General features: G+C 50.2%; 2 protein-coding genes across 3 annotated transcripts in view; both read left to right on the top strand.

Annotated features, from left to right (window-relative positions):
• CEACAM16 (carcinoembryonic antigen related cell adhesion molecule 16) overlaps positions 1 to 18969 on the top strand; it is a 41020-nt gene extending 22051 nt beyond the window's left edge. The window contains exon 15 of the mRNA XM_027860730.1: positions 18938 to 18969. Coding sequence (XP_027716531.1) covers positions 18938 to 18969 — 32 coding nt within the window. The remainder of the gene's footprint in view (positions 1 to 18937) is intronic.
• Positions 18970 to 23021: 4052 nt separating this feature from the next.
• Positions 23022 to 27526, top strand: part of BCL3 (BCL3, transcription coactivator) — a 7295-nt gene continuing 2790 nt past the window's right edge. For both annotated transcript variants that reach the window (XM_027860726.1, XM_027860727.1), the window contains exons 1-4: positions 23022 to 23262; positions 24934 to 25072; positions 26641 to 26749; positions 27011 to 27215. In XM_027860726.1, the coding sequence (XP_027716527.1) occupies positions 23037 to 23262; positions 24934 to 25072; positions 26641 to 26749; positions 27011 to 27215 (679 nt within the window). In that variant the 5' untranslated portion in view covers positions 23022 to 23036. The remainder of the gene's footprint in view (positions 23263 to 24933; positions 25073 to 26640; positions 26750 to 27010; positions 27216 to 27526) is intronic.

Consider the following 27526-nt stretch of genomic DNA (forward strand, 5'->3'; position numbering starts at 1 on the left):
AAAGAAAGAAAGAAAGAAAGAAAGAAAGAAAGAAAGAAAGAAAGAAAGAAAGAAAGAAAGAAAGAAAGAAAGAAAGAAAGAAAGAAAGAAAGAAAGAAGGAAGGAAGGAAGGAAGGAAGGAAGGAAGGTCAGTGGGATCTATCAGATGAACCAGTGAGATCATGGATTCATTGAAGTATCCAAGGTATCAAATTACTATTATTATTGTTGAGTTATAATTAATAATAATCCTTAATTCTATTACAGTTACATCATATATATTATATATTATAGTTAATTCTATTACAGTTTTCTAAGGCTATTAAGGTTTACCAAAGCACTTTCTTCCTGTCTCCCCAGGTAGGTAGACATGCATTTTCACCACTAGGTGGTACAATGGGTAAGAGGTCTACAGTCAGGGAGTTGAGGGGTTCAAATCCTGCCTCAGACACTTAACTAGCTGTATGAGTGACCCTGAGGAAATCACCCAGCCTCTCTGTGACTCTGATGAGCTATGAAATGAGGAGACTGGATTTGATGGTCTCCAGCCTCCTTTCCATCTCTAATCCATGACCTCATGGAGCTAGGGCTCAGAGAGAAGGTATTAGACCAGAGTTGCAAGGTGAAGAAGAGCAGAGACAGAATTTGAACCCAGGTCCCAGATTCAGAGAGGCCCTTCCCAGTCAAGGCTCCCATAGAGGAGACTCCTATCAGCCCCAACTACCATGGAGTTTCTTTAAGATGTATTCCACATCTCCTCCATTCTACTAGAGACTACCAAAGCGGGGAGAACTGTGTCCTTCCCCTGCGTCTGGCTGGGGGCTCCCTGAAAATGACTCATCTAGTCCAGACTCCTCATTTTACAGGTAGAGAGAGACAGAGGCTTGGCTAAGGGAAAGTCTGAGGTCACACAGCTAGAAAAAAAAAGGTGTCAAGATTTGACCCCAGGTACTCAGATTCCAAGCCCCAAGCTCTTCCAGACACACCACACTGCCCATAAAATACTCCAACCCTAATTCCCAGGCCTGAAACTTAGGTGGGAAGGAGTGCTGGGCAATGGGGAGGGGAGGGCATGGGGGGGAGGCCTGAAGTTCAAGGCTGGATGAGTGGCCCTCTCTCTGTGTGTCTGATCACCCTTTTTCCTCCCCCTATACCCCCACCCACTCCCACCTCATTCCACCCAAGACTAAGTCGCCCAGAGGAGACAGAGGAGGCAGAAAAAGAAAGACGGCTTCAGTCAGCACCTCCATCCTCGGCAGCAGCATCCCCAGCCTCCCTCTGGCCCTCGGTCCAGGAAAAAGGGCAGGATAGGCCAGGCCTTTGGAATCCCCCTGTTCTCCTGGTGCTTACAACCTAGTTTTAGAGCTAACTCTGGCCAAGCCAGGTAGGATTTTAAAAATACAGTTGATATCAGTTATCTGCACAGTGGATCATCCATGGTTTTTCTTCTGCGTCGAAGTCACAAAATGGATGAGTGGTCATCCAGTGGTATAGACAACAGGCAGCCAAGGCTGGATCTTCCCTCCCATTCTCTCCCTGAGCTCAATAAGAAGTCTTTTAGACACTTTGCTTCCCTCAACCCCCAGCCCAAGGGAAAGTGTGAGTCAGTTTGATTGGGGGTCAGTGATCTCTCACATTGGCAGAGCACTCATCAGTTTAGCCAAGTTCTTTCTAACCAACCACAAAGATTTGACAGGACTTTATAGTTTGCAAAACTTTCAAGAAAACCACTAAGCTTTGACATTTCCCAACACTGGAGTCATCTTCCTGTGCCTTATTGTGGGGAGAGTAGGTGAGCCCGAATTACCAAGAATGGAAATTTTCCAAGGATGGGCTCAGAGATGGCCTGTATGTCTAGTTTTCATGGACCCACCTGAAGTCCATAAGAACTCATTGCCCAGTCAGCCTCAGAAAGATGAGTTTTTTTGACTGTTACAACTTTTACTAACTTGCTGAAGGGTTGCAATCTGCCTCAGAGGAAGACATTCTCACATCAGTCAAATTACTAGATCCTAGAAGTTTAGAAGTGTGTATAGTTTTACAAGGTTTTTAAGACAGCTGTACAAAGTTGTGCCTTCACATAAACACTTTAGTCTTCCAAAGTTGGTTTTGTTTGGGGTGTTTTATTTTTCGGATTGGTTTTATGATTTCATCCATGTGGAATGAGCCTCCAGTGTGGAATTTTCTCCACCAAGGTGAGTTCCCTGGGGGCCCCCGAGAGGAGAAGATCCCCCATCAGACTTGCCCAGGCCACCTACCTTTCAAAGTCGTAGGAGGTGACAGCATTTTGAAGCTTCACAAAACCCTTGAGGACTTTGTAAAGACTTTCCTTCCTTAAAATTCACCACACCAGGTGTGTTACAAACTGCCTTCACGTTCAAGGGTCCTGAATTATCAGAGCTGGAAGGAACCTGACATACCATCTGGCCCAAATCCCTCATCTCACAGATATGGAACCTGAGTCTCCATCTGGCCTCAGAGAGGGAAAGGGACTTGCCTAAGGTCACACAGGAAGAGGGAGGGGGGTGGAACTGGCTCTAGAACCCAGGCCCCTACCTCCAAGTCCAGGGGTCCTTTTATCCCCTCCCCATTGACAAAATGGGTGACTTTTCCCCCTTTCACTTCCTTTCCTGTCCAAAGAGCCTCCCTGGGAAATACTGACTAATCCATACCCTGAAACCCCCAACAAAGGGATCTAGGGCCATATCCAAAGGTTTTTAGGTTAGATGTTGGCAGATCTCCTTCCATTTTCACTTGTTGCAGGTACACAGGCAGAAGGTGTGGCTAGGAATCGAGGGCAGAGAGCTGAGGGGGAGGGGAGCAGATCAGTTTTCTAGGTTAAGCCAGATTCCATGTCTCCAGAGCCAGGCAGCTCAAGTATCTCAGGCCCTGGGAAGCCAAACAAACTCCCAGGACTGGCAGAGGCTCACCCACACAGAATGTCAAGGCTAGAAGGGCTGATTAGAGAATAGGATCCCATGCACTGACATCCCACGGGAGAACTCAACCCAGTTGTAACGAGAAACTCTCAGGAGTGAGATTCTGAAGATGCAGGTGGAGAGGGAACTATATGAAGAGGAAGAAAGGGGCAATTGTCTAAAGAGACGAATTTGGATGGACCACAATCGCAGTGTCACCAGCTCTGACTTTTAAAAGACACAAACAACCAAAAAAAAAAAAAATGACACATACAAAAGGAAGAAATGAGGGCAGGTGAGGGAGGATGAGTATAAGTGCATGGAAAAGTCTTGTAAAAACAGAACCAGGAGAGCTGAGGCTCAGAACAAGCTGAGGTTAGCCAGGAAAAGAACGAACAAGAAGTCTACACTGGGAGAAGGAGAATCAGGGAAGGAATAGGGGAGGTAGGATGAGGATAAAGGGTCTGTAGTTCAAGACCAGGGTAGAGATCAGAAGATGGGGGAAGGCCAAGACTTTGCATGTAGATGCGCATGCAAGTCTCTCTTTAGTTTTTCCCCCCTTGGGAAAGACTTCCAGTCCTGTGATTCTTCCCATTTGCATTCAAAGTCTTGGTGGGAGAGGAGAGGTTTCCGATAGATTAGGCAACCCCTCCCCCATCCCCCATAGGGCAAGTCAATCTTGCAGCTGTGGACAGCATTAGCACTGCCACAGGATGAAGGGAATGAAGAAACATGGGTGACAGGAGCTGTGTGGATTGGGTGTATCCTTGGTGGTGTTACTACAGCTGACTGGCTCCTTTGCTTTCTACAGAGGAGCAGGCTGTCACATAATGAATCAACTAACAGGAAATACAGTATATAATTTGGCCACCAGGTAGCACTACACTCTGGATGGCCACATCTGAGGATTATCAGCGTCCCAAAGGCCAACCCAATAGCTTCCATATCCCCACCCCCTTCACTACAGAGTGCTCTGACTATACTAAAAGAGACTGGCTACTCCTGAGGAAAAGAAAAGGCTCAAAGAAAGAAAGGAAACCCTGTCAGGAGTGACTGAAAGGGCACAGGAGGAGAAAGAATGTTGGGGAGAAAGCAGAATTACTCAACTTTTATTTTGCTTGTTTTCTCTGCCAAAGTCTACCTTTGGACTGGGAAGGGCAGAAGAAAAATTGCTAATAGGAAGTTGATACTCAAGGATAGGTGAGGCCCTGGTAAGAAAGCACCTACCTGCCCTTGGTTAGTTCAAGTGACCAGGCTCAGATTAGCTTCATCCTAGGGTATCAAAGATACTGGCAGATGAGACTGCTGAGCCAGCATCAGTGACCTGAAGGATTGTAGGAGAGTAAATGTTAGGTGGATTTACAAAAAGAGAAGAAAAGAGAGTTACAAACTACAGACCAGTGAGCTAGATTTCAATTCCTGGGAAAACTCTAGAAGATAGTCAACTTAATAAGCATTTGTTGGGCATCTACTATGTGCCAGGCTGTGCTGAACCCCAGGGATGCAGAGAAAGGTAAAAAAAAAAAATTCCCTTCTCTCAAGAAACTCACAGCCTAATGGGGGAGCCAACATGCAAACAACTGTGGACAAACAAGTTATATACAAGATAAACTGGAAATAGTCAGCAGAGGTAGAGCACTAGTATTAAGGGAGATGAAGAAAGGCTTCTTGTAGAAGGGGCATTTTAGCTGGAACTTGAAGGAAGTCAGGGAAGGAGGGGGCACGCCAAGCCACGGAAGCATCTGCTTCCCACTGGTACTAAAAACTAAGAAGATAGTTATGCAAAAAGTCACACATGTCCAGATACACGCTTCATGTGAGGGACTGCCCTTCTGAGTGCAATCTCTGCAACAGCCACCAGATGGCGCACCGCCTCCATTTTGGCCAAAGTTGGTCCTCAACAGCGCAGCTCTCTTTCAGACCCTCTGTATATGAATGGATGAGACCTACCCTGTCAATGCCTCTGTCCGCTGCTCTTGGATATGACCATTTTCCCAACATGCATCTGACTTCTGTTCACCTCTATCCCACTGAGATTGCAATTTCTCTCCCCAACATCTCTGGACCCAAAAGGATTGCTGGTTCACCTGTGACTGAATGGACTGTTTAACTAACTTATTTTGCCCTTAACAGGGGGTGGCGGCCCCCCCACTCCTGGGTTAGTCTGAAATCTCCTGCTCCCCAATGCTTGTTCCAGCCCAGCTGTTTCTTGGAGGTGCCCAAATAAATGCCTTTTGAGGGAACCACTCTCCAGGGCCTTACTTTCAAGGTATCATAGAGGAAGAAAGAAATTGTCCTGCCACCATGCCACTCCGAGCCCAAGCTTGTCTACTCTGCCATCGGCCCCAGGAAATGGCATTGGGTGTCATCTTACAGTTTCTCTCTCAGGTTTCCAACATGTTTCTCCAGCATCCCTGCTAGGCGGCCTGCTGGAGGCCACTCAAACATCCTGCCAAGGATCCATGCTGCCAAGTCTGACCTTCAGATGCCCAAGAGTTCGAGCTTAAATGACTCGCCCAAGGTCACATAGACACTATATGTCCAAAGTGGGACTTGAACTCAGGTCTTCCCAACTTCTCTCTCCCTATAACGCGTAGCCTCTGGGCTTAATATTTTTGGCCAGAGCTGGCTTCCAGAAGCAAGAACCAGAAAGATCTTGACATCCTAGAAGCCTAGGCCAAATCGGATAAGAAGAAATGTATTAGGGATAGATATATTCTTAGTCTTGTGTTCAAAAATCAGTTTTGTAGGTACAGGATGGGGGAAGTGTGGCTAAGACAGCAATCCCCTGCCTCTGTCTTTCCTGGGTGACTATTGCAAATGAAAGGGGAAACACCCGCCGTTTGTGATTTCCAAAAAGTTGCTGCAGCCCAGGATTGCAATATTGTTATAGTGACTGTGAGTGAATACCTCGAGAGGGAAGCCCTGGTCATAAAGCACACTTCAGGAAGAACAGGTCAAGCCAGCCTAACCTCATTCCCACCAGTGCCAGGGTTACTAGACTGGTCGTAACATGTACATATAAGGGACTGTGTTGTTTTTCTTAAGGTTTTGTTGCGGTTGTTTTAAGTTAAGCATTTACATAGCACCTACTATGTGCCAGACACTATGCTAAATACTTTACAATTACTTCATTTGATCCTTATGACTCTAAGAGGCATGGTGGCAGGACAATTTTCTTTCTTCCTCCATGATACCTTGAAAGTAAGGTACAGGAGAACAGCTCCCTCAAAGGCATTTGGACACCTCCAAGAAACACCGAGGCTGGAACAAGTGTTGGGGTGCAGGAGATTTCAGACCTTCCGGGGGGGGGGGCTGCTGCCCCTGGAAGTGTTAAGGGCAAAATTAGTTTGTTAAATGGCCCATTCAATCACAGGTGAACCCACAATCCTTTTGGGTCTGGAGATGTTACGGAGAGAAATTAAAATCTCAGTGGGATAGGGGTGCTGTTATTATCCCCATTTTACAGTTGAGGAAACTGAGGCAGACAGCGGTTAAGTAAAAATAATAATAGCTAATATTTATATAGCACTTACTATGCACTAAGCACTTTACAATTATCATTTCACTAGTATTTTTTTTTTAGGCAATTGGGGTTAAGTGACTTGCCCAAGGTCATATAGCTAATAAGTGTCAAGTGTTTGGTCTGAGGCTATATTTGAACTCAGGTCCTCCTGACTTCAGGGCAGGTGCTCTATCCATTGCACCACCTAGATGCCTCCGCTAGTATTATTATGCAACTTGCCCAGGGTCACACAGCCGGTAAGTGTCTGAGGCTAGATTTGAACTCAGGTCTTCCTAATTCCCTAGCACTCTATCCACTATGCCACTTAGCTATAGATATGACTTCCCCAGATGTTAGCAAATATTGTGCTACTGGTGCAGACAAAATGAAGAGTTGTGGGCTAGACAACAGTAGAGTGAAAGTGGATTGGGAACTGAGAGGATGGCAGGGCTCAAAGAGTACAATTGATGGCTAAAGGTCAGATATAAAGGTCTCCAGTGCCCCAGGGATCTGTCCTGGGAGGGTGGGAGACAACCAGTGAGTTCATTGATACAGGGAGCCATGAGTAAGAAACTCCCTTTACTAATGAAGGTAAACAACTTGATTTTAGAAAGTTAAACAGAACACAGAAAGATTGAGTGACATATATGGGGGACACAGAAAGAGAGACATAGAGACAGACAGAGACAGAGAAAGGAAAGAGAAGAGAGACAGGAAGAGGAAAGAGAAGAGACAGAGAGGAGAGAGAGAGACAGAGAGAGGAGAGAGACAGAAAGATGAGAGAGAAGAGGGAAGGAGAGAGAGAGAGAGAGAGAGAGGAGAGAGGAGAGAGGAGACAGAAAAAAAGACAAAAGGGAGAGAGAGAGGAGAGAGAAAGAATAGGGAGAGGGAGAAGGTGGGAAGGAAGAAAGAGGAGAGAGAGAGAGAAAGAAAGAGACAGAGACAGAGAGAGAGAGAGAAAGTCAATGGGTCCTCTGCTCAGGACCTCCTAACACTGAAGTCAGCTGTCTATCCCTACACCATGATTCCTCTCAGTCTAACAGCTTTATCCATGATTTGGATAGACGCTTAGAAGGCATCTTTATCAAATGTGAAATTTTCACAAAGCTAGAAGAGATAGAAGCGGATTATATAGTCAGAATCCCAAAAGATTTTTGCAGCCTAGAAGGCTAAGCCAAATCCGCTAAGATTTAATTAGGGCAGCTAGGGGGCGCCAGAGTGCACAGAGGCCTGGAGTCAGCAAGATTCATCTCCCTAAGTTCAAATCTGACCTCAGACTCTTATTAGCTGGGTGACCGTGGACAAGTCACTTCACCCTGCTTGTCTCAGTTTCTTCCTCTGTAAAACGAGCTGGAGAAGGAAATACAAACCGCTCCAATATCTTTGCCAAGAAAACTCCATTGTAAGACTTAGACTTGAGTCTTTAAATTTGACCGAGGGAAAGATGGCAGAAGTAATGCTAGACAACAATTCTTTTGACTGAAAAAGATCTGGGGATTTAAGTAGACCACAAGATCAATATGAGTCAACCGTAGGAAAGGCAACCAAGAAAGTCAACACAAGCTTGAAAGGGAGGGTAGTTTCCAGGACTTTACAGGTGGCAGTCCTGTTGTGCTTTACCCTGGCCAAACCCCAATCTGACATGCCGCCATGCTGCATTCAGGCGTGGGCACCACATCTTAAAATGCAGACATTAATTAACTGGAGGGTAGCCAGCATGGTGAAAGGACTGAGACCCAAGTTGTATGAGTATTAGTTGAAGGAACTAGGAGAAGACTGTGTGGATCATGTGTCTAGAGGGAATCCCTGGTGAGGAAACTCTCTCTGCCAGTGCAGATTGGCACCTTCTCTGAAACCTAATGTTAGAGTTTCATAGAATATGAAGAAGTCCAATGATCTAGCCCAGGTCTCAAGACCAGATTGTGTCAGAATGCAGGTCTTCCTGGCTTTCAGGCCAGCTCCCTGTCCTCCACGCCAGGCCACCTCTCCATGCTGATTGCTGCCTCAAAATATCTCAAGGGCTGTCCAGCAGAAGAAAGATCAGCCCTGGTTTGCTTGGCCCCTGAGAACCAGTCACAAGGAGGAAAGTTGCCAATTTCAGCATAATATATGGTCGCTATTGTTGTTCAATCGTGTCCCACTCTTCCTGACCCCTTGTGAGGTTTTCTTGGCAGAGATGCTGGAGTAGTTTGCCATTTTCTTCTCCAGCTCATTTGACAGATGAGGAAACTGAGGCAAACGGGGTGAAGTGACTTGGCCAGGATCACACAGACAGTGAGTATCTGAGACCAGATTTGAACTCCTGACTCCAGGCTGGGCACTCTATCCACTAGGACACCCTTTGTAACAACTGGAGTTAGCCAGAAATGGAGTGGGTTTTGTCCAGAGGCAGAGGGAGTCTTGCAGGAAGGGCTAGAGGCCCAGTTCCTGGGTCTATAGCAGAGTGGATTCTGAGCCAGGTCTGGGTAGATTGAATGAGAACTACTTAGGTCCTTCCCTATTCTGAGCTTCCATGATTCTGTGAACACACAATGCCAAGAGTGGAAAGTTTCCAAGTCCATAACACGTGTGATCCAAGGGGGACCTTGGAGAGCACCTCAGTAGAAGAGACCACCCCAGTCACAGTGCTCCCTTGACACCCCACATCTTGAACCCAGGCAAATGTCAGAGAACAATGAAACTGAGAGATCAAGGCTAACTCTCATTTTGCCCAGAAGGAAACAGAAGCCCCAAGGAGCACAGATTTTAGGGTTGGGAGTGACCTTGAAGGTCAACCCTACAGAAGAGGAAAATGTTGCTTCAAGAGAAGACAGAAGGGAGAAGCTAGGTGGCACAGTGGATAGAGCACTGGCCCTGAAGTCAGGAGGACCTGAGTTCAAATCTGGCCTGAGACCAAAAACTTGACATTTACTAGCTGTGTGACCCTGGGCAAGTCACTTAACCCCAATTGTCTAAAAAAAAAAAAAAAAAGAAGATGAGAGCTTCTTTCCAGGCTCAGCTCAAATCCTACCTTTTGCCAGAAGCCTTTCCCAATCCTCCCTAATGTCAGTGCCTCCCCTCTATCTATCCTCTCCTCACTCCTCTCTCTCCATATTCCACTTCTCTCTCTCTCTCTCTCTCTCTCCATATATAGCTCTCACTTCTCTCTATATCTTGATTGTATGTAGTAGTTTGCATATAGGTTTCCCCCATTAGCCCGTAAGCTACTTGAAACAGGTGCTATTTTTTGCTTCTCTTTGTATCCCAAGGGCTTAGCACAGTGCCTGGCACAAAGTAAATGCTTAATAAATGTTGCTTTGACTTGGCTTCCACAGGAGGCCATAACTAGTAAGAGAGGAAGATTTGAAACCACATCCGTCGATCCCAAAGTCAGCTCACCATTCACTGTTGCCCCAAGCCACCCAAAACTCAACAGAGCAGAACTTGGATCTGGGTCTCCTGACTTGGCAAGAGTTGGCCTGGGTGACACGTAAGGTCCCTTCTCATGCTGAGATTCTGCAACTACTAAAAGCTAATAAAACAGTTTGGGAGAATAGGTTGGTATGGCCTGAAGCAGTCTGGGAGGGTTTCCTAGAGGAAATGGGACCTGAGCTAGGTCTTGAAGGATGAGGCAGATTGGCCATGCAAAAGAGGCTGAGCCCCTACAAGCCTATCACATGTGGGTGGAGAGGAAAAGGATACAGACCAGGCTGGTGGTGGAGGACATGATTTAAGACGGAAGACTGTGGAAAGCCTCAAATGCCAACATGAGAAATTTTGGGTAAACAGTATCCTCTCTACCCTACCCCCGAGGACATGGCCCAGGAATCACCCATAGCCAGAAATGTTTCTAAGAGCGGCAAAGATGGTAATGGAGTAGAGAAGGGGAAAGAAGCCAACAATGGCAGCCTTATTTTTTCTGGAATGGGTCCCAGGCAATGAAGGAAGCCAACCTTGTTTGTACTGCAATGGGGAGAACCCAGTTAATCAGGCCACAGCCAACTGGAATTGGGGGGAAGGGCTGGAGAGGAAGCTGTTCTCTGCCTTCTTGGGAGGATGTCTCTCCAAACTCCCAAGCCCTTTCTGGAACCAGAAAGCCCACCATCCACAATGTATTTATTTGTAGGTTCATGGAACATCAGAGCTAGATGAAATCTTAGAACTTTCAAATCAAGTCATGAAGCTTCAGTTAAGAGTCTACTGGGCATAGTGTTAAGCCCTGGAGATACAAAGAAAGAAAAGCAAAAATAGGCCCTGCCCCCAGGAGCTCACAGCCTAATGGACCTAGAATGGTGGAGGCTCTTTGTCCAAACCTCCATGTCACTGGACAAAGTCACTCATCTCTCTTACCCCCATTTCCTCATTTGTAAAATGAATGGGTCAGGCTAAATGGTCTCTAAGTTCTTCTCCCACCCTTAAATCTATGCCCCTTTCATGGGGATTCTTCACCTGGAGGCGGTGAATTTTTTAAAATATATTTTGAAAATTGTGTCTCAGTAGATTTGGTTTCCATTGTAATCCTATGCATCATATTTTACCTTCTTCAGACTGCCCAAGGAGTCACAGTCACATACACACACATCTTTGGAGCCAACATCTTTGGAAAGGTCTGAGACAGCTGAATTTAGAGTAAGGACTCATAACCTGCGAGAACTTGCTTTTTAAAATATCTTAACAACTGCATTTGACACACACACACACACACACACACACACACACACCCCTTAAGAATTCCTGGAACAGACCATAGAATGTTAGAGTTGGAGAAAACCTTAGAACACAGTACCTCAAACTGAAAGGGTTTTCATCATCAAGTCCAATTAAGGAAACTAAGGTACATTCCTAAAAGGGCAGTGACTTACCCAAGGTTGCAGAGTGGTTCAGGTCAAGTAATAACGGACACTGACGTTGGGCCCTTCCCAATTACCAAACCCTTTCCACACATCTGGGAAGTCTAATCACCCCTATTTTACATACGAAAGGTTAAGAAACTTGTCCAAGATCACAAAGCCGAAATTTGACTCTAGACCCAATGCTCTTCTCCCAACACCGCTGCCATCATCCACTCATCACATTCAGTGGGTTAGGGGACATGGGATGGAGGAAGGGATTGGGAGGGGGAAGGGAAGGAGCCAACATCTTTGGAAAGGTCTGAGACGGCTGAATTTAGAGTAAGGACTCATAACCTGCGAGAACTTGCTTTTTAAAATATCTTAACAACTGCATTTTAATACAAGTGATCTCCTTTGTAATCCTATGTCATTTTATATTATGCATTTATGGGTCTGAAAACAGGCCTGAGGCTTCAGCAGACCGACAGACCCAGGGTCTAGGATACAGACAAGATTGAGAATGTCTGGGTTAGAGAGGGGGGCCTAAGACTGAACTCCCCCTCCTGGGAACTCTGACCCTGCCCTGTCCAGGGCAGACAAAGGGTGTAGCTCTCTAGTTATCTTTATTTTTAAGACTACCGGGCTGGTTTTCCCCTACAAGCAGGAGGAACTAGTGTTCTTCCACCACCACCCCCCCCACTCCTATAGCCTTTGTCCCTTTCCCCCTCTGGCCTTGAAGGCCCCACCCAGAAACAGAGACCTTCACCACACCCTGGTAATCCCCTGGAACAGTTAAAAGGGATTTTAGAGACCATATGGGCCAATCCCCTTATTGTACTGTGGGGGGAAACTGAGGATGAGTCTCTACCACATCCGGCTGACCTGGACAATGAGGCCCCTGCCACAGTTGGGGTGCTCTGGGAAAATGAGCCAACCAGGCTATCTCTGAGCTCCCCTATCCTGGGCACGAAGGCCTGAGCCTGCCCAGCCTGGAGTGTTCGGATCTCTCCATGGTGGGCAGGAGCCATACTGGCAGCAGGGGAGTCAGAAAGACCTGGGCTGAAGCCCTACCTTTGACATTTACTAGTTACGTGATTCAAGCACGTCCCAGAACCTATCTGTGACTCAGGAACGTCTCTTAAGATCATTGCCAATTGCAAAACAAGTGCTGATCTGTGTTGGTAGAGGGCGTTTTCGCTTGGGAGAGTTCCCTACACAGATAGAATTCCAAAGTCTGGACCAAGGTGCAGGGGCTACAAGGGGGGAGATGAGATGGTCTCTAAGGTCCCTCCCAGCTGACAGTCTATACTCAATTCAATCCAACAAGCATTTATTAGGCTCCTAACATATGCAGTTTGCCTCAGTTTCCTCATCTGTAAAATCAGCTGCAGAAGGAAATGGCAAATCATTGCAGTATCTTTGCCAAGAAAACTCCAAATGGGGTCAGACCAGACTGAAACAACTCCACAGGCAGTGAAGATACAAAGACTACACACTCCTGCCTTCAGGGAACTTACAGTTTACAGGAAGGGGAGGGGAGGGAAATGGAAGGGAACAAGTATTTACATAGCCCTACTTCTGTGCCAGGTGCTGGCAAACATTACCTCATTTGAGCCTAACCACAACCCTCCCAGGTAAGTGCCATAATTATTCCTGTTTCATGGTTGAGGAAACTGAGGCAACTCTAGTAATTAAATGACTTGTCCAGGGTCACATAGCTAGTAAGGGGCTGAGGCTGGATTTGAACTCAGGTCTTCCAGACTCTAGGGCCATCTTGCCACTGGGCCGTCTAGCTGCCATCTATGTGGGGAGACATATGTACATAGAGAGATAGATAGATAGATAGATAGATAGATAGATAGATAGATGATAGATAGGATAGACAGATGGATGATAGAGACAGAGATAGATAAATATGGAACCAGACAGAGACAGAGAGACAGAGAGAAAGAGTAAGATGGAACATGAGAAAGATCCAGGCAAAGAACCCTAGAGAAACTTGAGGAGGAGGTCACTTTCAGCTGGGGTTTGGGGAAAGTTTTACAAATCAGAAGAAAAAGATGATGAGAAACAGAAATGAGGAGGGAAGGTCTTCCTATCCCTGGGGCACATTCATATGTACAGAGTTGGGAGAGGGAGTTTGGCTAGAAGTAGGATGTGAAGGAGAACATGGTAAATAAGGGCAGAAAGGTTGTAACATGTTGTAAACATCAGGCTGGAGTGTTGAGAAGGAGAAGTTCTCCCCAAGGTACTAGGGAGCCCCTGAGGGGTTCTAAGCTGGGGAGTGGTGTGGCAAGATGGAATTGGGTGATTATTAGGCAGAGGTGTGGCAGCTGACCTGGAGCAGTGACCCCACTGGACAACAGTCCAGGTGAGAGGTGATGAGGGCCTGACCTGGGGTCCTGCAAAGTAAGGTGGTGACATTATGACAAAGAAGAAGGGGACAGAGGGCCAAGATGCAGAAATAGAATAGATAGGACTTGGCAACTGACGATGTTTGGGCAGGGTCAAGAGAGAAGAAAGCATTAACCTTGACTAACGGGAGATGGGGAGATAGCACAGGCGGTTTGGGATGTATTGAGTCTGAGATACGGAGGGGACCCCTAGGTGGAGATGTCCACGAAGCAACTGGCAGTGAGGGCCATGTTCAGGGAACAGATCTGGGAGCCATCTGAATGAAGGTTATAAGTGAACTACAGGAGCAGATGAGATCACAGAGAGAGTGTAGAGGGAAGAGTTAAGAGACTTGAGCAACATCGTGGGGAATGGATGACCGCTGGGGAAAGGAGGCTGAGAAGGCATGGTCAGAGAAGTAGAAGGAGAGTCAAGGGACAGCAGCACAGTCATGGAAACCAAGGAAGGACGGGATGGGTATTTTCTATCCCCAGGTGCCTCCCTCTCAGCTTTGTGTTCTAAGGGTCTACCTCCTCTCAGCTCAGATGTTCTGTGATCCCCTATGCCCAAGGCATAGATAGTCACCACTAGGAGTCCCCATTCCTCTACTTTCCTGGCTGGATTGCACTTGTATTTTTAACCACCACCACCACCCCATTTTCCCATTCCAGCCAGTGTTCTAGACCCAGCTCTGTATGACTTTAGGAAAATTATTGCTCCTCTTGGGGGCTCAATTCCCTCATCGTAGAATTTCTAATTGGTATCTCTGTTTCTTCCCAGCTCTAACATTCCATGTTCTAAGGCCCCTCCCATCTCTGACATTCCATATTCCAAGCTCCCTCCCAGCTCTTGACATTCTCTGGTCTATATTCTAAGGTTATTGACATTTTGTTCCATGTTGTATTTTAAAAAGTCCTTTCTGTCAATATTCTATATTCAAAGGCACCTCCCATCTCTGACACTCTCTGTTCTGTGGTCCCTCCCAGTTCTGACATTCCATGTTCTATGGTTCCTCTTAGTTCTGACATGTTATATTCTCAGATACCCTCCAGCTCTGACAAACTGGGATTTGAGGGGACATCGTGGAGGGAAGGAGGGGAATATGCCTTGATGTACCTGATGTCATCTCCCAAGTGGCCTCTCTCCATAGCTCTCCAGATGTGGTGACAGGTTCACTTTCCCACCCAGGATAATCAGCTTTACCCAGAGAACACAGTGTGTTCTCACCTTAGTTCTGACCCTGACTCTGACCCGTGACCTAAGCTTTCTGGATCTTCAGTTTCCTTATTAGCACCAAGAGGTTTTTGAGGGGTGGGAAGGACTGGAAAAAACCAACATATCCAGAGTCAGAGGGTCCAGGTGGAAATCCTTCAGACTATTTGTGTGGCCTCCCTGGGCCTCAGTTTCCTCCTCTGTAAAGTGAAGAGGATGAATTATATGGTCCCTGGGGTCCCTTTCAGCTCTAACTCTGTGGTCCTATGATTTCTTAGGACCCTTCTAGCTCTTGATCTTGAGATATTTAAGGATATTTAAGACCCTTCAGTAATAGGGCAGCTAGGGGATGCCATAGTGCACAGGGCACAGGGACTCGAATCAGGAAAATTCACCTTCCTGAGTTTAAACCTGACCTCAGACACTTCCAAGCTGTGTGACCCTGGGCAAGTCACTTCATCCCGTTTGCCTCAGTTTCCTCATCTGTCAAATGAGCTGGAGAAGGAAATGGCAAACCCCAAATGCGCTCACAAAGAGTCAGACAACAAAGGCTTTTCAGATTCTGACATTTTGAGATTCCTTCTTCCTGGCCCTCCTAGAGGCCCCAGAATTCTGCTTTTCAAGTTTATCTGGAGGAGAAGGGGAGGGAGCATTTTCCTCACCCAGTTAATCTTTCCCTTTCTCCTCACCCCCAGCCCTTATCACTAACTCTCCAGCCTCAGCAGGCAAAGTCCACCTGCCTTAAACAGTCCAGGATTCCAGAATCCCGGTTTACACCAGGTGCCCTGGAGGTGAGGCTCAACCCCAGGGACTTCCCCACAGAGCCCAGCCCTCCTCATTCTCTGCCAGGACAGGTGGCAGCTGAATGCAACTAAGGCTTGATGTAATGAGTCAAGGGAATGAGAATGGGGTGAGGGGGAGATAGTATACTGGTTCCTTGCCTTTACCCTTTCCAATCTCATAACCCTCTGATCTGTGGCATTTCATTTCTATTTCTTGCAAGCTCCAACCCCAAAAAGCCTAAGCCTGGGTTCATTCTCTCTCTCTCTCTCTCTCTCTCTCTCATTCTCTCTCTCTTCCTCTCTCTCTCTGTCTCTCTCTCCACTATCTTCTGTCTCTCTTTTTCTCTCTCTGCCTCTCTCTGTCTCTGTCTGTCTCCATCTGTTTGTCTTTCTCTCTCCTTCCACTACCTTCTCTCTGTTTCTCTCTGTGTTTCTCTATCTCTGTCTCTCTCTTTCTCTCTCTGCCTCTGTCTCTGTCTCTGTCTGTCTGTCTGTCTCTCTCCCTCCACTACCTTCTCTCTGTCTCTCTCAGAACCATCCAGACAGCACACCAAACACACAACACACTCACAAACACACACACACACACACACACACACACACACACACACAAAACCCTCTCATAGATATAAGAGCTGGCAGGGACCTTAGTAATCACCTACCCTCTGACCCAGTTTTTGGAGTGGAAACAGCCATGGGCCAGACGGACCTTGGAGTAAATCAGGAGGTATGTGCTCTTAGTCTCTGAACTCGAGCTGAACCCTGGGCGACCTAGAGCATTCCCTTCTACTCTCTGGACTGCCCTTCCCCACCTATAAAATGAGGAGGAATTTTGCTGTTGTTTAGTCTTGTACAACTCTCCATGACCCCATTTGGGGTTTTCTTGGCAGAAATACCAGAGTGCTTTGCCATTTCCTCCTCCAGCTCATTTGACAGATGAGGAAACTGAGGCAGACAGAGGTAAGTGACTTGCCCAGGGTCATACAGCTAGTAAGAAGCTGAGGCCAGATTTGAACTCAGGATGATGAGTCTTCCTGACTCCAGCACTAAATGCACTATGGCGCCAACTAGCTGCTACCCAAATTCCACTCAACTCAGCAACTATTTAACCAAGGGCCTAGCCAAGGCTGTGCCAAGCTCTGTGCTCCATGCTGGTCCTATGATTCCAAGAGAGATCATAAGCTCCCCATCACTGGGCGTGTTTGTGCAGAGACTGGTTGGTCCCTTGCTCCCACAGAAGAAAAAGAGTCTGGTGGCCTCGATGGTGGGTTGGCCTAGATGTGACCTTCGTGGGCCATCCCTTCCAGCACAAAACCCAAAGTTCTTCTAAGATTCCAAGAGTCTATAAAGGCAACACAATTCTGAGAAAGTAAAAGTTTATGAGTCTAAGATTTTAAGAGCTCAAAAATTTGAGATAGAGCCTACTATGTGTCAGGCAGGGCAGCTAGATGGCACAGTGGATAGGGCGCCAGCCCTGGAGTCAGGAAGACCTAGTCTCAGACATTTTCTAGCTGTGTGACCCTGGGCAAGTCACTTCACCCTGCCTGCCTCAGTTTCCTCCTCTGTCAAATGAGCTGGAGAACGAAACGGCAAACCGCTCCAGCATCTTCACCAAGAAAACCCCAAATGGGACCGTGGAGAGTTGGACATGTGTCAGGCCCTGTGCTAAGACCAAAAATGAACTACTACCTGCCCTCAAGAGGTTTCCATCCTAACAATAAGAGTGCAAAATCCTCTAGTACAAGATTTGTTGAATCTGTCAGTGAGCCAGAGCCCCTCAGCTAGGTCACCTGGTGTTCATCAAGGAAGACTTCCTGGAGGAGGGGCAGGTTTTACCTTCAGAAATGGAAAATATGATTTATTTGGTGGGTGAGGTGGGGCAGCAGATGTAGCTGCCTCAGTTTGGGGGGCCACTCCCCTTAGGAAAACAAGAGAGAATTAGCTGAGCACAATGCAGGGGGAGGAAAGACACACTGGGGAAGAGCAAATGAGGAAGTTTGGGCCTGTCTGCTTGCTCCTTACCAAAGTGGACCATTTGCCCCAAAGTGGTTAATTTTAAAAGTGGAGAATCTGCAAAACCGGACGAAGCAAAGGCCCATCTGTGAACCAGATGATAATGACAGTAACTTAGACGCATCAGACAAACAGATACTGGAGAACTGAGTGTACCAATTATGTCTCGGTTTCCTAGCCTCAGACGCTTACTAGGCGTATGACCCTGGGCAAGTCACTTAACCTCTGTTTTCCTCAGTTTCCTCAGCTGTAAAATGGGGATCGTAACAGCACCTCCCTTGTGTGGGAGGATTTGTAAAAAGGGCTTAGCACAGAGCACATAGTAGGTGCTATAGGAATGCTTCTTTCACACACACACACACACACACACACACGATAGGATAAGAGGGAGCACCTCTCCCTTCCTTGTAGATGTTATAATTGTCCCCCTTGCCAAGAGGGACAATTTGTGTGGAACACAAGTACACTGTCACACAACTGCCTTGGTAGTTAGTTTTTCTGACCTCTTTTTTTCATTCTCTGTTATAAGGGATTGCTCTCTGCAGGGGAGAGGAGAGAGATGTATTAGGAAAAGAAGGTGAGGTTAAAAAATAATAATATTACAAATTGTTTTTAAAACCTTGGCTCCTGACCTTTATCCACAGGCCTTCCTAGAAAAGAGCTCACCAAAAGTTAGGACCGGGAAAGTGCCTAGAACAAGGGATGGCAGGGCTACAACAGTCCTTAGAACGTTCAAAATGAGAGGGCCCTTAGACTGTCAGATCTGGAAAGAGATCCATTAGAATCTATTCTCAACACCCTCCTTTTGCAAATGAGGAAACTGAGGCAGAGAGGGGCAGAGATTTGCCCATGATTACTCAGTGAGTTAGTGACAGAGCTGGGGATGGAAACCAGGCCTCAGGCAGGGGGAGGATGAAAAACTGTCCAGGCTGGGCGTGGGAAAGATGCCATCTGACCCTGAGCCAGAGGCCTCAGATTGAGGAAGGGACAAGGGTGCCGTTGGTTTCAGGGCAAGGAGCTCTTCCCAGGAGCTCAGGGACTTTTCTCTCTTTTATTTTTAATCCTGCGGTGGCCAGGGCTGGGGTTCTTTGTGGTCTCCGTGGGGAGGCACCCATTTCCTGGGAATCGACGAAAGACTCAAGGACTTCTAGCTTTACCCAAAAAGAGTTCTGTGTTCACAACCGGGGGAACCTAGGTCAGAGGAGGAAACTGAGGCACAGAGAGGTCTGCATGGTCCCTTGTCACTTTCCCCAAGTCACAGGTGGCAGAATGAGGATTTTTTTTCCAGGTTTTTATCCAATCCCAAAACCTTTTGCCTCCTAGGATTCTTCAGGGGCTCCCTGGGTCCTAGTTAGGCGGCAGTCCTGCCGTTGAGAAGACTTCTCCACACCCAAAGAACACAGAGCCCCCTTCACTTCTCAGTTCCCACCCCATGCTCCTGCCCTACTCGGAAATTTAGACAGGATGGCCTCCATGGCTTCCTGGACCTGCCAAGGGGATAAGGGAGGGGCCTTTCCCAGGGCCTTAGGACTTCCCTTTCTCTGGGCTGGCGGCAGAAGCACCCACGGGCCCCTGCGATCAGGGGAGCAGAACTGTGCCTTCTGCCCTACCCTAGGGGAGGACATTCTTCACACTGTGCCGCCCACCCACCCAAAGCTACTCACCCAGACCCATCCCCTAGAGCTCTCCCAGTCTCTCAATGTGTTCCTGGCTTTCCTATGTCCTTCACACCCTTTCCCACATTGGTCGCCTAAGGCTTGGGTCTAGCTAGGTCTACCTCAGTGTTCCCTCAGCGAAAGCCTTTAAAAAAAGCTTCCAGAAAAGAGGAATTTCGTCCTGATCACCCTGGAAGAGGAGAGATGGGGGGGGCCTCCAGGGTTTCTGTTGCAATAGCCCCTCTGGCCTGTGGCTCCAAGAAGATTAAATGTTGGCAGAAGGCCTTGGGGTGGAGCAGGGTGGGTTCAGTGCCAGGATAAGCCAGTCTCCCCACAGCAGGGAAGGACTAGGGGGAAGGAAAGGGGGGTGGGGGGGGTGGGAAGGGAATAGCTCCTCCTCCAGGAAGTTGGCCCCAATACATCCTCTGACTTAGGCCCAGGTTTCTGTGGAGTTCAGGGCCTAGGGCTGATTCAAGTTGTTGCCTGGGCAATTTGAGGGAGAGGTCCTGAATCTGGGGCCTGCCCAGGGTAGACACCACGAGGCAGGAGGCCCAGCCCTACCCTCAGAGGGCTTCCAGGCCAGGGAGGCTGACCCTCGAGTGAAGGCTGGATGACTTCTTAGACATGTATTGAGGTAGATCAGTGAAACATGACATGGTGAGAGAGACAGTTCCTAACCCCAAAGATTTACAGATAAGGAACCTGCAGCCCAGAGCAGGGGCTACTTAGTCAAGGAACGGGGTCCAAAAAAAGGAAAGACACCTGGCCATCTGGGCAGTGAGAGCCTGGAGAATGGGAAGCCCCGATTCTCCTGACATAGATGAAGGTCCAGAGACTGTCACGCTTCCCCAAGAGGGCCACAGAAGGGACAGGTGAGGGTTAATTCAAACCCCTTCCCAGGGTCTATGTTGGAGAGGGGACACATCTCTTCCATTCCCATTCCCGACACTGGAAAGAGGGAGGGAGGATACTCCCCAAGCCGGGACTTTCCTGATCTCCTGGAGATTCTGGGAAATCAGGCCCAACTTGGGGGGGGGGGAGAAAGCTGGATCACCTCTGACTTCCCCCTCCCCAAACAAGAGCCGCTCGCAGACTCTCCCAGACCTTGAGGTCTTCCTCACTCAGCCTTTCCGTAGGTTCTATTCAAATGCCCAGCTTCCTCATGCCCTCTTCTAACTCAGACCCTCACACTGCCTTCCTGTGCCGAACAGAGGGAGCACACCCCAACCTACCCCACCACCCCTCCACCAGCGGGAGCAACGGAAAAAAAGCGATGGAGAGGTAGACACCGGAAGGGACAGAGACAGACACGTCCCTACCCAGCCCAGCTCCTTGAACTCTGACCTGAGCCCAGAACTGTCCCTACCCCTGGCCATCAGGCCCCAAGTTAATGATTGCCAGTGAATTGGAGGGGGAGGGGAGTGGAAGAGGTCAGGTCCAAGTCCAAGAGAAGGTCTGATTATGGCTCGAGGCGGAGGAGGGTGGGGCAGGACATTCTCCCCTACCCACACTCACTTCCATTAATTTGGTCTTGGAGACAGGAGGTGAGACCTGGGATTACACAGCGAGGCAAAGAAACAGACCCTGAAGGCAACAGATTTAATAGCCAACAAGATCTGACAGCCACAGAATGGGGAAGAGGGAACTCTCCAGATCAGCGGAAGGGGGAAAGGGCAAGACAGGGACGGGGCCCTATAGGAGCAGGAAGAAAGAGGCAAAGAGGCCTCATTCATGAGACTTGGAGCTGAAAAGAACCCCTTCATTTTACACAGGAGGAAACAGACTTAGAGATGGGAAATGACTTGCCCAAAGTCACATTCCTAGGAAGATGATTGGAATCTTGGTTCTCTGTCTCTTAAGTCCAGTGCTCTCTATTGCACCACCCTACCACTGGATTGAGAGACAGAGACAGTTAAGAGATGGAGGGATGGAAGCCCCTGGCCTTCCTGACTCCTTCCTGACCTAAGATTCTGTGATTCTTAAAGGACCAGAGGAAGAGATGGGGAGACAGAGACTTTGGGCAGATTTTTCTGGGGCATGGGAGCAGGGAGCATGTAGCTCGGGGGGGGGGGGGGGGGGGGAATAGGGAAGAGAGAATTGGGTCCCTCCCTCCTTCCCTTCCGTGACTCAGTGACCCGGACTCAACCTCAAGCGGGGAGGGTAGGACAGCAGAAGAAAGAGCTGGGAGGAGCCTGGCCCCTGGGGAAAAACGGGAAAGCCCCGGTTTCTCCCAGACACCCCCCCCCCCGCCCCCATTCCTCGAGGGGAGTGGAGGGAGGGAGCCGGGAGAAAGGGAGAGCCAGGAAAGGGAGCTAGTGAAAAGTAGGGAAACCCACAGAGCCAGAGAGCTTGGCTAGAGGGTAAGGGAGGCAGGCTCCAGACGGGACAGAGACACAGGTAGATAGATAGAGGCTGAGAGCCTGTGAGCAGAAGCATCTTGCCTTATTCCTCTCCACCCCGCACAGCCGTTTTCTCCCTCATTCCCATCCCTGTGAGGAGAGAGAAAAAGGAGAAGGGGATCTGGGATAAAAGAGAGAAGGGGGACCCCGTTCATGTATGCAGAGAGGAGAGACATTAAGTAGGGGGAGAGGGAGAGAAGGGGGAGGGCGGCTCCAGGGTTCCTTCCCCTTCCCTCCCAGCGACTCGGTGACTCATGCTCCCCCCAACCAGCTGGGCCTGTTCCCCACCCCCACCCTTGGGCCGCTTCCCTCTGACCTCGGTTGTCCCGCCCCTCCCCCCACCTTTGGTCTCTATCTAGGTCTTTCCAGATCTGGGGCTGTCTTTGACTCTCTCGCCGATTGCCTCGATCTCGGCCTTTCAGTCATTCCACAGGTGTCTGCCCTGTCTTCCGCTCCCTGTCTACTCACCCCTACCTCCTGGAAAATGGGGTGGAGGAGAGAAAAAGGAACAGATAGGGCAGAGCCCTAGAGAAATGGGCAGAAACCAGCGAGAGTGGGAGGGGGCCACGGGCGGCGTAGGGAAACAAGGAGAAACAGAGGACTGGACGGTGTTGCAACGGGAGGCGAGGGTACAGTCAGACACAGGACGGGGACCCCAGAAAGAGGCTGGACCCAGAGGCAGAGACAGAGAGAAGACCCAGAGACGGCGGAGGGGGTAGGACAGGGAATGCGATTAAGAGCACAGCGATAAAGAGTTAGGGCCTAAAGACAGACGGAACAAAGACGTGGAGAGTAGGGACAGACAGAGAAAGTGTCTGAGATCAGACTGAGACATATAAGAAGGATAGACAGGCAGCCGAGACTAAGAGACAATCAGACACGTTGGTTGGTAAGGAGAGAGCAAGAGAAAGTGTGTGTGTGTGTGTGTGTGTGTGTGCGTGCGTGTGTGTGTGTGTGTGCGTGAAAAGACGAGGAAAAAAAAACAACACCCCGGGAGCGAAGGAAGGGGAGGAGAAGCCGGGAGACTTGAGCCCGGAGCCTCCAGGAAAGCCCGGGAGGGAGGGGGCCCGGCCAGCCCGGGGAGGGGGAGGGAGGCGGGGGAGGGCGGAGGCGGGGGAGGGCGGGCGCCGCCCCGGCTCACAAAAGTCCCTTCAGCTCAGCTGGCTGGAGGGGAAGTCCCTGGTGCGCTGCTCTCTGCGCTGATATCTGAGCGGAGCCCAGCCGGGCTGCAGCCTGTGCCCGGCGGCGGCGACCGGGCCTCCCTCCCAGACGGGGCTCAGTCCGCCCCGTCGGCTTTGCACAGCTCCCCGCCCTGCCTCTGCCCCGGCGGGCCCCAGGGAGCCCCCGTGGCAGCCAGGGGCCCCGGCCATGCCCCGATGCCCCCGGGACATGGACGAGGGGCCCGTGGACCTGCGGACGCGGCCCAAAGCCGGGGCCCCCGACTCTGAGGCCACACTGCCCCTGAGAAAGCGGCGCTATCGGGAGCCCCAGGAGTCCCCCGGGCCCGGCATCGTCCCAGCCCCGGAGCCCTCGCCCCAGAGCCCCAGCACGTACCCTGGCCTCCCGGGCCCTGCCACAGCCATCTACTATCCTGGTGAGTGAGGGGGACACAGATGAACTCCTACCCCTGGCAGCCTAAGCACCCCGCCCTCGTCCAGGCCTTGATCCTTGGCTCTACTCCTGTGCTTTCCTGAGCACCCCCCACCTGTCCTGAGGCTGCCACCCGATGCCCAAAGCAATTTTGTTCCGACCTGGGTTGGGCACCCTTGCCTGACATTGACCTGGTTATCTTCCACATATTCCAGCCAAACCCACCCCATCCTAACCCAGGCACCCTTGTTCCAACCCAGCTTGGACACTGGGTGCAGGTGTTCAACCCAGCCTGGGCACCTGCAGCCTGGCCAGCTGCCCTTCCTCACGCTATCTTCGATCTGGACACCCTGGTGTAGTCCTTACCTGGGCATCCTCCCTCTAACCCTAACACCTGTCTGTCCTCTCCATGACCCCCTTACCTCTTCTGATCCTATATCCATGCTAACCCAACTCCCCAAAGACTGCCTCCTCCCTGACCCTTTCCTCTATTCCAAAGTCAGTACATCCTCCGTTTCCCACCCTCCTCCCCAGGCCTGACCGTTCTCAACCTAACCTCCTGCCCAAACCCGGGACCTCTTTCTTCCTTCCCCAATCTGTCTACCCTCACTTCCCGACCCAATCACCCCATGCTTCCTGGATCTTTATCCAGTCCTCACCCTGCCCCCTACAAGGCAACCCACCCTTAACCTGTCCCCCCAAGGCTCTGTCCCCCACCCCAGGAGCAAGGACATTGCACAAACTGGCTGATTCTAGTCACAGTGTGACGTGACCCTGAGTCACCCAGAAAAACCACTGAGAGCCTTGCCCAGGCATCTCCCCCCAACATGCACACACATACAAATAGCCCTCAGTCCATCCCTGGCCCCTAGAACCTCAATGGAGAGAACCCTGAGCTGGAAGGTAGGAGATGTCAGTGTAGTTCTGACTCTGCCACTGACTTGTTCTAAGACCTTGGGAAAGTCTTCTTCCCCTTCTCTGGCCTGTTTCATCCAGTGCAAAGTGATGAATCTGGACTGTCTCTAAGGCTCCTTCAGGCTCTGACATTCTGAAAGGCCAGCAGCCTCATAGAGGAGTACAAATCACAGAGATGCAGAGCTGAAAGAGACCTTGGTCCCAGCTCTTTCATATTACGGGCCAGGAAACTGAAGCCTGAACTGCCCAAGGTCACACAGGTAGCTTATGGCAGAGCCAGGGTTTGAAGTGATGTTCTCAGACACCAAAGCCAATTCTTTTTCTTTTCCCACAGTACCTCCAACCATCTGTCAGGTCTGGCTTCCTATGCTCTAAGCTCCTATCCCACTCAAAGAGTCTGAATTTCATTGACATTCTTCCTTCACACTAAAACCTTTGCTTCCCTCCCCTTCCTTATTTCTGTCCTTAGTAATAATTGTAAAGCACTTAGCACAATACCTGACACCTAGTAAGGCTATGTAAATTAGTTAGGCAGTGGTGCTAGTATTAATACTACCACTAGTTGCAGTAGTATTAGTGCTAGTATAGTAGTAGTAGCAGTTCTACTTAGTAGTAGTAGTAGTAGTAATGCTACTACTACTACCACTACTACTACTACTACTACTACCACTACTACTACTACTACTACTACTACTACTACTACTACTAAGAATGGAGGGGGGAGAGGGAGTCTCAGAGCCTCACACCCTCTCTCCCACAGGCCCCTTCCTATATCCTGCACCAGCCCCATTTTCAGTACTGAGCCTGCCACCACCCACCTACCCAGTGCTCTGCCCCCTGGAGAACCCACTCACTGCTGACATTGCCAAGGCCACAAGACCCGATGAGGATGGAGACACGTGAGTAACCTTTGGACCTCTGCCTCCTCTGAGGACTGCCACACACCCCTCTGCCCCTCCTCCTTCCATAGACCCTCTCCCCCTCCCCCTCTGACAAACACATCCCTGTGCCCCACCTGTGAATCCTTCCCCCCTTGACAGCTCCCAGCTCCCTTTGCTGGTGTCCCCATCTCCCTTCGATTGCCATATGCCCCTCAATTCCCTTCCCCCTTCTGTGTCCCTTTTCCCCTCTCTTTCACTCTCATCCTCACCGCTGCTTCCCCCCCCTCCCAGCCCCAACACAAACACTTCTGCAATGGCTGCCTCCCGGGGAAGCCCCAGACCGCAGGACACACCACAGCCCCAGCTGCTCCCCCAGGCCTGCGTCAGCCTCCCCCTGTACACACACTCGGCCTTAACCCCTTCCGCCCTCAGCTCCCACTGTGAGGGAGGCAGGCGCCACAGGGCTTACTGGAATGGATCTGCTCACTCCTGACCTTAGTGCTGACCCCAAGGGACCCCTCCTGCTCCTGGATCCTGGGGTGGGAAATTGGAGCTGGGAATCTGGAGCGCTGAACCCTCAAAGGGTCAGGCATAGAGGGGATTTAATGCTAGGGTTGGAAAGGAAATGAGGGCCCCAGAGCTGGTATCCTGGGTCCCAGAGGCAAATGAGGCTAGGGGTGAGGGGAAGGAGCTCACTGCCCAGGCCTAGGAAGGGAAGGAGCCTGGAGTCCTAAGGGACACCTGGGTCCCTAGAAGGCTTGGGAGAGGGCTGGGAATCCAACTCCAATCTCCAAAGGGACGGAAGCTGAGGGCTCCCCCAAATGGAGGGAATATGCCCCCAGTTTTTGGGCCCCGGGGTTGCAGGGTCTTGGGAGGGGGAGAGCCCAGCTTGGCCAGCTTCTGCCCCATCCTTTCCCCTCCCCCCTCCCTGGGGCAGGAAGTGGATTCTCCGCCCCCCCCCCCCCCCCCCCCAGCCTGGTTACTGGAAGTCTGTGAGGGCAGGGCCAGCCCCTCCCATCCCCACTTCCTTCGACCCCGCCTCCTCCCTCCTGCCCTCCCCCTCCCTCCAGGCCTCGGTTTATGGGAACTCCGGCCTCCAGCCCCAAGGTTTCTCTGAAATCAGCAACTCCTGCTCCCCTTTTGAGCCCCTCCCACGTACCCTGGGGCCTGGGACCAAGGGACAGGGATGGGGGTGGAGTGGGGGTGGGGCAAGGGGAGAATGAGGAACTGGGGATTGAGTGACCGCAGGTAGAGGCTAAAGGGATGAAGATTGAGGGATGCAGAGAAAGTCAGGAGGGAAAGGCAGAAAGTACCAGTGCGGGCAGATTGGGTGGGAGGGACCCCAGAACTTGGCCTCACTGAAAGGCGCCTTTGGACCATCCACTCCCGTTCCTTCTCTGTAGCTTTACAAAAAGGGGAAACTGAGTCTCAGAAAACGTGATTTGCCTGCAGCTTTGTAGCATTTCCCCTCCCCCTACTCAGCCAACACCATGTGGTTCTCACCCTCCTCTACCCACGGGGCTGGGTGGGACGCAGGGCAGGGATGGGGGAGAGTCAGGAAGCCCACCGGCCTCGCTTCCTCCCAGGCCCCTCCACATCGCAGTAGCCCAGGGCAACCTTCTCGCTGTCCATCGCCTGGTCCACCTCTTCCAACAGGGAGGGCGAGACCTGGACGTCTACAATAATTTAAGGCAGGTGAGCCCAAAAGTCAGGGACCCTACTGGGCTGGAGGGGGACGGGAGGGGTCCCATTGTTAGTTAACCCCTTCTGTTCGCAGGTAGTCTCAACCTGTACACCCTTTCGGGTACTCTTTGATTCCCCCTGGAGATTGTAAGCTCTCTGAGGGCAGGGACTATTCACCTTTGTCTTTGTACAATAGCACCCAGCCTGGGTCACTGAGGGGGTGGGGGGGGCCATCTGGATGCTCAGGGCCCTCACAGCTCTTCTCCTGGGCAGACGCCCCTCCACCTGGCGGTCATCACTACCCTGCCCTCAGTGGTGAGGCTCCTGGTGTCCAAGGGGGCCAATCCCATGGCCCTGGACCGAAATGGCCAGACAGCAGCTCACCTGGCTTGTGAACACCGGAGCTCCAGCTGCCTGCGGGCCCTGCTGGAAACCTCAGCCCCAGGGGTGCTGAGCCTGGAAGCCAGGAACTATGAGGGTGAGGGCCACAGCTGGGGGCCTCAGGGTGGAGGGCAGGTCATAGAACCATGGAGGATGTCATGGGAATAAACATACAAAGGAGGGACCCTTAGAACTTGGGAAGCCCTTAGAACATCATATGCTAGAGCTAAGAGGGCCCTTAGAACATGACACATCAGACCTGGGAGAGCCCTTAGAACATGGAATGACAGAGCTAAAAAGGCCTTTAGAACAGGGAATGACAGAGCTAGGAAGGCCCTTAGAACATGGAGTGTCAGAGCTAGAAGGGCCCTTAGAACATGGAATGTCAGACCTGGGAAGGCCCTTAGA

Source organism: Vombatus ursinus, unplaced genomic scaffold (genome assembly GCF_900497805.2).
Source record: "Vombatus ursinus unplaced genomic scaffold, bare-nosed wombat genome assembly UNPS02014239.1, whole genome shotgun sequence".
In the NCBI taxonomy this organism is placed as follows: domain Eukaryota; kingdom Metazoa; phylum Chordata; class Mammalia; order Diprotodontia; family Vombatidae; genus Vombatus; species Vombatus ursinus.